The sequence below is a fragment of the Epinephelus lanceolatus genome, chromosome 1 (assembly GCF_041903045.1).
Source record: "Epinephelus lanceolatus isolate andai-2023 chromosome 1, ASM4190304v1, whole genome shotgun sequence".
NCBI classification, from domain to species: Eukaryota; Metazoa; Chordata; class Actinopteri; order Perciformes; family Serranidae; genus Epinephelus; species Epinephelus lanceolatus.
Genome location: NC_135734.1, coordinates 17,129,451 through 17,141,883, shown reverse-complemented (window position 1 = coordinate 17,141,883; position 12,433 = coordinate 17,129,451). Strand labels below are relative to the sequence as shown.

At 40.3% G+C, this 12,433-nt stretch overlaps 1 protein-coding gene across 3 annotated transcripts in view; it reads left to right on the top strand.

Annotated features, from left to right (window-relative positions):
* The window catches only part of srpk1b (SRSF protein kinase 1b), a 36,016-nt gene extending 23,583 nt beyond the window's left edge, over nucleotides 1-12,433 (top strand). For all 3 annotated transcript variants that reach the window (XM_033627213.1, XM_033627212.2, XM_033627214.2), the window contains 10 exons: nucleotides 1,036-1,142; nucleotides 2,087-2,252; nucleotides 2,829-2,854; nucleotides 2,942-3,170; nucleotides 3,398-3,823; nucleotides 8,544-8,638; nucleotides 8,806-8,913; nucleotides 9,531-9,600; nucleotides 10,456-10,548; nucleotides 10,875-12,433. In XM_033627213.1, coding sequence (XP_033483104.1) covers nucleotides 1,036-1,142; nucleotides 2,087-2,252; nucleotides 2,829-2,854; nucleotides 2,942-3,170; nucleotides 3,398-3,823; nucleotides 8,544-8,638; nucleotides 8,806-8,913; nucleotides 9,531-9,600; nucleotides 10,456-10,548; nucleotides 10,875-11,059 — 1,505 coding nt within the window. In that variant the 3' untranslated portion in view covers nucleotides 11,060-12,433. The remainder of the gene's footprint in view (nucleotides 1-1,035; nucleotides 1,143-2,086; nucleotides 2,253-2,828; nucleotides 2,855-2,941; nucleotides 3,171-3,397; nucleotides 3,824-8,543; nucleotides 8,639-8,805; nucleotides 8,914-9,530; nucleotides 9,601-10,455; nucleotides 10,549-10,874) is intronic.

The following is a 12,433-nucleotide window of genomic DNA, read 5'->3' as shown; positions in this document are numbered from 1 at the left end:
AAGACTCTGACTGTGTTTACATACACAAAAGATTCAGTTTTTTTAACCTTATTCCAAAAAAACAAACAATACTCCTATTAAACTCTTTGCATGGCTAATGAAAAGAAATATTCCACTAATATTCCTGTTTACATGCAGCCATGCATATTCCGATTAATATGTCCTTACATTTCGTTTATTACATCAAAATATGGAGTAGAACAGCTGTTGCTTGTGCCATTTTGCTTCTTTGCATAGAAGTAGGAATTTTTCAGGGATTTCCACCAGTGACAGACTTGTTGGATCATGAGAACACATCCTCTCTCTTTCATTTCTTCAACCACCCTCTTGAAAAATGTCGGCATTATCATATTTACAAACATCCAAAAACCTGTTGTTATCCAAATCTTTCATAATGTATAAAAGTAGGTGAGTTTCTTCCTCTGACCATCAACATGGGCTTTTCTTCTGGGCATGTGTCTGTACCCCAGCCTTGCAAACTGTTTGCTAGTTGGTTTGTGGACAAGGTATCCATGACAGTGTACAGAGCTGACTGTAAACAGGCAAGAGGCTGTGATGCATATTCCAAATGCACTGTATACATGTCAAAATAATGTTAGAAAAACCAGACGAACACTGACGTCTTGATCAGAAAATGCCACATTTGGAAAAAGGCCTAATTTTGAAAAAAAATCCAAACGCAATATGCTGTATGAAATTCAGAATATTCACAATAATAGGTGATATTGATGTGCATGTAATCATAGCCATTGATGTTATTTCAGAGTTGTTGTTTTTTAATCAAATACTTTTGGTCAGTGTCTAGTTCAGTTGGTGAGAAATACACAACTTAATGTGCTTTATAAATTAGCTATCCCTCAGATAATGAAACTAATCTGCTTTTGATCAAGAAAAATGTGCAGTTCTGTGTATGTATTCATATGTGCCATTATAAACTTTATTGGCTTCGGTCCATTTTAGACTGAGAAAGCTTAAAAAGCTTAAAGTCATTGTAGAAGTTGTATTCTGTTAGTCCTTGACCTTGTCTTCCTTCAGATGTGTGCATGGTATTTGAGGTGCTGGGTTATCACCTGTTGAAGTGGATTATCAAATCGAATTATCAAGGCCTGCCCCTACCCTGTGTTAAAAGCATCATCCGACAGGTACTGCACAGCTACACCGAAACTTTGTCTTTAAAGTGGCAATCTTGAAGATTTTAGTCCTGGTCAATTGGGCAACACCTGTAGTTACTATGGTAACAGCCAGTGTGGTTTGATACTACAGGTCACTGAGTTCTGGGGGCAGCAAAACAAATTTATGTCATTTTAATGAAGTCAGGCAATAACTGGCCTTATTCCATCATCCTGTGAGCAACTATGATCTAATTTAAGTCTGCAGACAGCGGGACAAAGTGAAAAGAGAGGGTTTCCCCAGTTCACTCTGGCCGCCATCTTCATGTTCTATTACTCTCAGCAATATTTCAAACTGATTCGCTGTCAAAAAATGCCCAATGACCATCTTTTTTTTGTACATCCTTTTTTTCTGAACGATAATGATACTTCTAATCTCACTGACACACACATTCCATTTCCTTTGACCCCTTCATAGTAAAAGTCAATTTGTGTTTCACCAGTTAAATGCTTTTAATGTGAAAATTGTCAGTTTGCATTACTTAATACAACATTTTTTCCACAAATATCAGCCCATGATACCCATTTAATTATACTGCAATTACATGAATACGCACATCAGTGGGCCATAGGCTCAATCACCGTTGTGTTACCTCATTCCGTGATAGACAGTGACTTAACAGACATTTATTTAAATAAAAATCTTCTCAATTATAACTTTTTATTTTTTTTATCATTATTATTAATAGAAAAAAAATGATCACTTCATATTTTTATTTGAATGCAGTGTCAGTTGAAACATTTGGAAGACACGTACTGGTGTGTCATCCTGAGACAGTTACCAGTTTTTCCACACAGCTGGAGACACATCAGAAATTACTTTGCTTATTCAAGTGTAGGATCACAGAACGTCCGACAGGTAGACAGTGATGTATTTAACTAACTAACTAACTTTTACTGTCTTTTCTGCACTGCAGGTTCTGCAGGGTTTAGACTACCTCCACACCAAGTGTAAGATCATCCACACAGACATCAAACCAGAGAACATTCTGCTGACCGTCAACGAGTCCTACATCAAGAAAATGGCTGCTGAAGCTACGCAGTGGCAGAAGACTGGCGCTGCTCCTCCCTCGGGTTCTGCAGGTCACAACCATTTTTATTTACCCTCAGCATTCCACTAAGCAACTTCTGTGGTTTGATGGGCATGTTGCTGACAACAAAGAGGTTTGCTGTTTAGATTTATCAGCAGGTCCCGTGCCTTTTACGAATGACTGGCATACTACTTACTTGGTGTTTACAACTAACAGGCGTTTTGATTAATTGATGTTTTTAATTGGGCTTTGTTTTAAGATTGTATTGTCAAGAGGCACAAACTGGACATAAATTGGGAATACCCTGACGTTCCAGCTCTGGTTTGATCCTCTTGTGTGTGTGATTTTAGCATTGAGAGACTTAAAGCATGTGGAAGTTTCTAATAAAAGGGAGAGCTTAGCCGTGTGTCAGTATGACTCACCACTGGATTGGTTATGGAAATTACTGGCTTGCTCAGACGAGTGTGTTACTCCCGCTGAGCCGGGTGCCACTGCAGAGACAGTCTATTAGTACAGCTCGGTGTGAATCAACTCAGCCACCCGAACAGCATGCTAATTATAGAGAAGCGAAGGATCTGCCACATGTCGTTCACTAACATAATCCTCTGATTTTTCCTGATTCCTACAGTGAGTACGGCCCCAGCAGCCAAACCAGTAAGTTCTGTTTTGTTTTGGTCTTTTTCATCAACGTATCTGTCATGTCACGATACAAACTCTGATTTTTTCGTCCCCTTTTTCAAGATGGCCAAAATGTCAAAGAACAAAAAGAAGAAGATGAAGAAGAAGCAGAAGAAGCAGGCAGAGATGCTGGAGAAGAGGATCCAGGAGATGGAGGGAGGAGCAACACCTGAAGGAGGAGAGGAGGAGGAGGATGAGGAGACAACAACAGAGACCACCGAAGACACGACTTCCTCAACTACCCTGTCTATGTCTGCCACATTGCAAGACATTGCTAGCCGTACTATCACAGGTGAGCGAGAGATGGGGGAAAACTGTTTGAGTTCAGATGTTTTTATTGATTTATTGGTCTTAAAAAAACTGGTTAGATGGTGTCCAATGTGGAGCTGCAACAGTTTATAGATTAGTTGTCAACTATTAAGTTCATCTCCAACTAATTCTATAATTAATTGAGGCATCTGAAATCAGTACTACAAGTTTGGGCAGGAGTTGAATAATCCCTGTTGTATTTTACCACAGACTTGACTCCCGATGAGCAGCCCCAGCAGATACTTGAGACAAACGAGCGGAGAGACAATGCAGCCGAGCAGGAGAACAGGATGGAGGTGAACTGCAATGGCCACGCTTCCACACCAGAGAGTGAGGCCAGTCCAGAGGTACAAGGGACCAAGCAGTCGACAGAAGAGCAGGAGGACCAACAGAACGCAAACCAACCAGAAACTAACACAGAGACCCAGGACACATTAAGTAACAAAGAGGAGCATCAGACCTGCAACGGTTCACCTGGAGAACCCGACACTGATGTGCAGCAGCTCCCTGCCTCCCTGAGCCCAGACTCTGTTACTGTAGAGCTGAAGGAGGGAGACAACGAGGAGAAGAGGGAGGAGGAGATGGACACTCAAGGGGAGACCAAAAGAGGGGATGACGATCAAGGCAGCCAGGATGGTTAGTTAAACTTTTTCCCTTTCTTTTACCAACAGTATGGTGATACAATATCTATACAGTGTATTATGCATCTTGTGGTTCCACGACTTGTAGCCATATGAAGTAGGAATAGACCAATATGGATTTTTTAGGGCCGATGCCGATACCGATTTTTTTCCATCACCCTTAGCCGATGACCGATTATGGACTGCCGATTTTCTTGAGCCGATATTTGGGGCCGATACTGCTTTTGCTCCCTCAATTTACATCAAAAAAATGACACAATGATAACAAATATTACAGGTCTCAAGTTTAAAATAAGAAACATTTATTGAACAGTAAAAAATATTCAACAGCTTTGTTCAACTTTACCACACATACTTTCAAATGAAAAAAAGTGTTTGGTGCTTTTAATTATACAAGTAATGTCTAAGAAATAAAATAAAAAATATTTTAACTTAAGCATAAATAAAACGACAACTGCTGTACACAGTAGGATTCAGCTTTGTTCAACTTTACCACACATACTTTCAAATGAACAAAAAGTGTTTGGTGCTTTTAATTATTCAAGTAATGTCTAAGAAATAAAATAAAAAATATTTTAACTTAAGCATAAATAAAACGACAACTGCTGTACACAGTAGGATTCAGCTTTGTTCAACTTTACCACACATACTTTCAAATGAACAAAAAGTGTTTGGTGCTTTTAATTATTCAAGTAATGTCTAAGAAATAAAATAAAAAATATTTTAACTTAAGCATAAATAAAACGACAACTGCTGTACACAGTAGGATTCAGCTTTGTTCAACTTTACCACACATACTTTCAAATGAACAAAAAGTGTTTGGTGCTTTTAATTATTCAAGTAATGTCTAAGAAATAAAATAAAAAATATTTTAACTTAAGCATAAATAAAACAACAACTACTGTACACAGTAGGATTCAGCTTTGTTCAACTTTATCACACATACTTTCAAATGAACAAAAAGTGTTTGGTGCTTTTAATTATTCAAGTAATGTCTAAGAAATAAAATAAAAAATATTTTAACTTAAGCATAAATAAAACAACAACTACTGTACACAGTAGGATTCAGCTTTGTTCAACTTTATCACACATACTTTCAAATGAACAAAAAGTGTTTGGTGCTTTTAATTATTCAAGTAATGTCTAAGAAATAAAATAAAAAATATTTTACTTAAGCATAAATAAAACAACAACTACTGTACACAGTAGGATTCAGCTTTGTTCAACTTTACCACACATACTTTCAAATGAAAAAAGTGTTTGGTGCTTTTAATTATTCAAGTAATGTCTATAAAATAAAATAAAACAACTAAAACAAAAGTACTGATCCAGCTGCTGAGTAAACTGCTGCTCCTCCTCATCAGTCTCATCTGGGGTTGGTCCATGTGCCCCAAGAAGGTTGGCATACATCTGCTCAAGCATGTCTGATGGACCAGTGACTTCCTCCTCTTCTTCCTCTGCCCTTTTCCGTTTTGGATCTTCTTGGCCTTGACCTTCTGAGGAAGCACTTTTCTGTTTTGCAGCCTCAGACAGAGTGGCATGCTCTTCCTTGATCCAGTCCTTTGCATTCCTCAGTGTGCCAGGAGCCAAGGCATGACCCTTGTAACGAGGATCTAGCAGTGTTGCAAGGACCAAGCATCTTGTTTTCTCTGCCTCCTCAAATCTGGCCTTTAGGCTGTTAAGCATAGTCTCTCGGAGTGTTCCGATTCCTCTTGTTTTGGCACCTTCAGCTTCCAGCAACATTTTCAGCACTGTGATGCAGGGAATGATGCATGAAATTGTGGAGTCAGATCTACTCATTTCGAGTGTAATCTGTTCAAGTGGGCTCAGTGTGGCAATCAGATTGTCCACAAGAGCCCACTGATCTGCTGTTAAGACAGATATTTTTCCATGTTCCCCTGCATATACATTAAGTGCCCGCTTCTGCTCCAGCATGTTCTCCAACATGTGAAGAGTGGAGTTCCAGCGTGTTGGCACTGACTGGATTATTCTGTGCTGGGGGAGGTCAAGCTCTTTTTGAATGTTCTTCAAACGCTGTTTGGCCAGCACTGAATGGTTAAAATGGGTAGCAGAAGATTTCAATTTGGCAACAATGTCTGCCACTGCTCGCTGGCTGCTGATCCCATCGTTCACCACCAGCTGAAGTGTGTGAGCACTGCAGCTGAGATCGGGTAGTTCGGCGAGCCTCATCCCTTTGATCATGTTGGCACCACTATCACGAAGCACAAGCACAACTCTCTCTGTTTCGATGTCCCAATGCTTCAGCAGACTGAGGAACATATCGCTTATGTATTCACCTGTGTGAGAGCCATCCATGGTTTTAACATTGAGGACAATTTGTTTCCTTTGCCAATCTTTGTCAATGAAATGACAGGTCAGGCTCATAAGGGATTCTGTCTCCCCAGACCAACAGTCCGCTGTAAATGCCAAATAAGGACCTGCATTGTCCAACGTGACCACCTCCTTGATTTTGTTCTCTACCTTAGTGTGTACATCTTCAAAAAGGTCAGTGCGATAATACTTGTCAGTTTTAAGGGAGTATCTGGGCTCCAGCAATGCCACCAACCTTTTAAAACCAACACCAGAGACAACTTTAAATGGTTGATTGTCTGTGGCAATCATCTCAACTATGGCAAGATCCACCTTTTTTGACCTGGTGTCAGAATTAGGCCATTTCCTTTGGGCATCGAACATCTGTACAACAGTAGGCTGTGTAGAACTGGCTGCTGCTCCTCTTTCATCCCTTTCTTTTACTGCTTCATTGTAGGCCTCAAGGTGGTGACGTTTCAGGTGGCTCCACATGTTTGAGGTATTTTTACCTTTTCCTTTTTCAGCCCCCATGCTCACCAATGAGTTGCATATGGCACACCGAGCCTTCCCTGAAGTGGGCTCAGTGAAGTGTTGCCACACTGGATTTTTGCGTTCAGCCATCTCTATAAAGAATAAATAAAAACACAGATTAGTATCAATCAGTATCAATCTTTTTGCATCATCTTACATTCATATCACCCAATATCATCACCCTTTCATCAATATCTACAACACAGCCTTGATGATGCATTGCTTGCTGACATTAAAAGACAGATATAATCTACTCATCGCAAAATGTCCTTTAATAGTTTAAGAGAAAACAATAAACCTGAAAAGTTGTCATTGACATAAAGTGCTTGATTTGCTCCTCCCCCACTAAGTGAGACGCCCCCCCCCCCCCCCTCTAATTATATTTGCAAGCACGTGTATTACATGCACTTCGCATTCATGTTTCAAATTTCAAAGTGGGTGGCAATATTTCAACTAAGTTTAACAGTTAAAGGCTTTGAAAGTTTAAAACTTACTGTTGTCCTGAAGCAGCTTCCAGGGCTGCTTTCACCACTCTACCAGTGGGGGAGGGGTAACGCTGCATGTGCGCTGCAGGGTCTTCTGGCAACACAGAGCTGCCCGTGGATGCCTGTCTGTAAATCATGCCAGGGAAAAATAAATCCGCGAACCCACGCGCGTATCGGCCGATGCCGACACAAGTAAAAAACTCAAATATCGGCCCTATATATCGGCTGGTCGATGTATCGGTCTATCCTTAATATGAAGCTTGTATTTAGTATTTCTTCTGAATATTTTTTCTGGATATGAAATCATATCAAATGTAGATATTTTTGATTTTTTTCTGCATCAGTTTTCACAGTGTTTAACAAGTATACAAGCGTGCGATTAAACACTTTACACTGAATTATACAAAATGGTTCATAATGAGATCTACAATTTTCACACTTTTGATCACCTTTAACAGCATGAAATTATCAAGAGCACATTAGTGCATATGCAATCTTAGAACCCGTCAGCTATCAGTCTGACGACGGTAAGCCTCTGGAGGCAGCGGCCTATAATTGAGGGCTTCGGGTGTAGCCAGGGGATAACCAGGCCAAGACTTCTTCTCACTTGTGCTGGCCATTTTGGCTAATTTCTGTAAACAGATATCTTCACATGTATGCCGATAGATAATTTTAAAAAGCTAAATCATCATCAGACAATAGCAAGAGTGCATTTTGGCCAATGTGTTTCACCTCTTTGGCTTTTCACAGACTGTTCACCTGCCACTCTAATGTGATTGGTCAATACAACTCTCAAAATCTTGTCCCAGTGCCTACAGGTTCTGCACACGTGCAGATATGTATAGAGATTAGTGCACATGAACCACAGTATGAACCAGGATTTGCTTTAATATATGCACACTAATGCAGTACGCATGTCAGTGACAGTAAAAACATCCATAATAGTTTTAACTGGAGTGGCACAGTAAGCGTGGGCTGTACAGCGTGTTCAGTAAGCACTGTAGGTGAGCTGACTGCATCAGAAAGAAGTGCTTATACATATGCATATGTGATGCATATGGATTATCTCAGTACGTCACTAACAGCCTCTGCTAAATAATTACCCAGAGGGTACCCTGTAGTGTTACACATAATAAATCTTTCACTGTAAACTGTCACACCTGCTACAAGAGCAGCCTCCACTCAGAGATACAACTCTGAGTCGTCATATTTAAAATGATCCTTCGAGTTTTGTTCTCAGTTGTTGCAATGACCCAGCGCAGTTATGAACAATCTGCCAGCTTAGATCTTTTTGGTTGTCTTCCATGTGTTTTAATTTTTCTGCCATCCTCCCCCTGCTTCTCTGTCTTGTCCTCTTATCTCATTGTCTCCTTCTCCTCTCTTTAACAGGAGCATCAGGCAATATGTTAGTAAACCCCCTGGAGCCTATTAACGCTGACAAGCTGCAGGTTAAAATTGCTGATCTCGGCAACGCCTGCTGGGTGGTGAGTACAAATTTACATTCTAATGAAGGGACTCTTATGGCATCCTTGAAAGGTTTGTCGACATTTTACCTGTGCTTTGAATCTGACCTTTAAATGTACGTAAACACCAGCACAGGTGTTACTTTGTACCTCAGCAGTCAGGATTTCTCTTCTTTTTCTTCTTGCAGCACAAACATTTCACAGATGACATCCAGACGCGGCAGTATCGTTCTCTTGAGGTGCTGACAGGAGCTGGCTACAGTACACCAGCAGACATCTGGAGCACTGCCTGCATGGTATAACAGACGCACAGAGCACCTGTAGAGCTATGAGGAGTTGATGTCATTAACACTGACTGGCAAGACAAACTGTGAAGTTATTTTAAGTGTTAGAGCCTGTGGAGTTTCACTGTAATCAGAGACAGTTTTATTAAGTTAATTTGTCATCAGAAGACAATGTGTGTGTCCTTCAGGTCTTATAAACATATTGAATGCATTTGCTACCACATAAAATATTTACAGTGCCTTTTTTTGTTGGAGCTGCATTGTTCATGTCAGCCTCCAGTTTTCTTCTCCTCTTTTATTGACTGATTGCTACTTGTTACTACAGCTACTGCTGCAGCCTACACTGTCACACACACACAGACTCAGCTGTGAGCATGTATATACACACATAATGTAAGATACAGTAAGCCACCATTAGTGAAAACAGGAGATGTTAGCTGACCCACAGAATGACTTCAGACCCCAAAAATATTAAGTGTTGTGACAACATTGACATGCTTTGAGATAAAGGAAAACAAAACATGACAGTCAGGGAATCCTTGACCTCACTGACCACACGAATGCATCTGTATTTGATTAAAACCCATCCATCCACCACTTATTGAGTTCATGTGTGTTTTTATCCTCAGGCCTTCGAGCTCGCCACTGGAGACTATCTGTTTGAACCCCACTCTGGAGAAGACTACTCCAGAGATGAAGGTCAGTGTCTGCTTCCCCTGAGACATCTGTTCCCAAAATGTTAATTCCTTAATCTAGAATTAAGACTTAAATCGGTATTAAAATGTCTTAAATCAATCTTTCAAAAGTCTTAAAAAGCTCAGACATGGAAAGTGGGATTTTATGAATCGTTACCAAATACCTCTCTCATTTACATCACACAGATCAGGATAGTGGAAACAATACTCATATTTTGTTTCCAGCTGGGATGCTCAGAGTTGATGATCTTCTGTCTGCTCGCTAGATGTAGCTGTATCCTGGACTAAATTGGGAAGTGCTAGTTCAACAAAAATTGGCTATTTAACCAAGATTTTGCAGCATGGCTGAAACCGGTACAAGGCAGTGAGGCTGGGTGTATTTTATTTAAAAAAAGTTTTTTACACTTGGCATGATGGAAATCAACGCGGTGGAATGCAACACAGAGTCAGAAACACAAAATTGACAAGAAAACCTGGCAATAAATGCCTATTATATCCAAAAAAAAGTCACGTTTTATGTTATGTTAAAATAAAATTTGGGCAAAATTGTCCCTAAGCCTAAGTAATTAATGTCATTTCGGTTAATTTCTTTATAAATTGGTCTTAACTTTCACTCCAAGTGGCATTTAAAAAAAAAGAAAAAAACTTAAATCTAACTTGCCTTAAGCTGTAGGAACACTGCAACTAGAGGGCTACTTCAATAGACAAGACACCCTGAAATGAGTATGAACTCCAGGTTTATTTGGGAAGGTGTAGACTTTATAGTGTAAATTGTTCCGAGTCCAGCACTTCACATTCATTGCAGTCGTCCTGTTACCCTTCATCAGCTGTGTTTGTATGTCTCTCTGCCTCCCTGTAGATCACATAGCGCTGATCATCGAGCTGCTAGGTAAAGTTCCTCGGAAGCTGATCTTGGCAGGCAAATACTCCAAGGAGTTTTTCACCAAGAAAGGTAAACACGCCCGCCCTGCCACCAGCTGTCTGCTGCAGCTGAATCCAGTTCATGCTTAAAATATGCTCAGGTGTGTTGGTGCAAAAGTTACTATTTCAGAGTGAGCACCTGATGGCTCAAGGGAACAGCCATCTGCTCAGTTTGAAGGGCAGAACTTGCAATGTAAATTTAGTACAGCTATTTCCAGTACATAGAGGTGATGCAGTGGAGTCATGCCAACCAAAAACACACATTGCTGATATAAAACCATAATTTTTCACTCTATATAATATGCAGTCTGCCAACACTCAGCAGTGTAATTACTGAAATGTAATATTTTCCCCCAGGCGAGCTGCGCCACATCACCAAGCTGAAGCCATGGGGTTTATTTGACGTGTTGGTAGAAAAGTACGAGTGGTCCAAAGAGGAGGCCCACTGCTTCAGCTCCTTCCTCCTGCCCATGCTGGACCTGGTGCCTGAAAGGAGGGCCACCGCAGCCCAGTGCCTCTCCCATCCATGGCTCATATCCTAAAGGCCAACTGTGCACACCACTCTCACCCCCACCCTCTTATTGTGAAAGGATAAATTAGGTTTTGGAGATCCTGGGCTTGGAAACAAAGTAAACAAACACGTTCATGTCCACGAGACCCTGTGACTGCATCGTACCTGCATCCTCTCATCATGGCTCTCAGAGGCTACCCACACACTCTCATGAATTCAATAGACTGCTGCCTGGTTTTTGTCCTGCTTTGGACTACGCTGGTGATAGAATACACTCATGGTCTTCTTCCTATATTTATGGCTCTGGCGCTGTATAGGACTTATCAACCTTGCTCTCTTTTTTCTGGACTCTAGCTCTTTCTCTGCAGCACATTATTCTCTGTATTTTTAGCTTTGGATAATCAACTGTCCGATCTGAAAGGAGGTTGCACTTGTCTACAAATGCAGAAAGCAGGAAGAAACGTAAAGACTGCCATCAAAACCACACACTGTTATCATTAAGGATATTAACAAGCCAAACCTGTGTCTGTTTGCCAGTCACCATGTTAGCCGTGCCAGCTTTTATGCCTTTGGCTGTCAAAATGTGTGCAAAGTGCTCAGAATTAATCAGTGCGTAATGCTAACAGCCGTTATGAGAGAATAGAAATGTTCTTAGCACTGTTGAGTTAGCTTTATCCTAACAACACTTTTGTACATTTGTATACAGGCAGAACTACATGATTAGAAAGCAGATGTTTCACTGGCTCATCAGAAATCAAGCTCTATTTTTTAATTAAAACCAAACTGTGTAATATCAGATTTTTCAAGTGTAATAGTTTCAGTGCTATCTCATGTCTTAAAAAAGCACTTATATGCACAAAACAATGTGAAAAACAGTTTTTTTCCTACTTCATACACGAGAGGATAACTTCATGCTGTTTCATACTGGGATCACTTTTTGCCTGTTCAGAAAGGCTTCATATAACATTTACCACATTAACAGTAAAACTCTGTGGATCGACACCCAGGGTGCAGTGCACCAAATAGTTGGCCTTCAGCCCCCCCCCCCTCTCTGCAGCAAAAGCTTTGCACAGCTCCTGACTGTCAGCAATGTAAAGTGAAGGCACAAGCTGAGAGGTTTGAGCTGTTTTGTTTTTTTTTAATAGGTTTTAGAAATGCCTCGAAGAATGTTGGTGGTAATTAAACTAAAGCTTTGTTTCAAGAGTTCCCACTGCACATGGAGGTGTTGGATTTGAAAATAATAGATTGTACTAAAAAGCAGATGCTGTAATAATGCTTTGAACCCCCTCAAAACCATTTTGTTTTTCTACAAAGTCTCCTCTCCCTCTGTTCATGTCTCCACTCTTCATTTGATTGTTCATTTTTTTTCTGTAGGTAATAAAAATAAACATTTTTCAAAACCGAA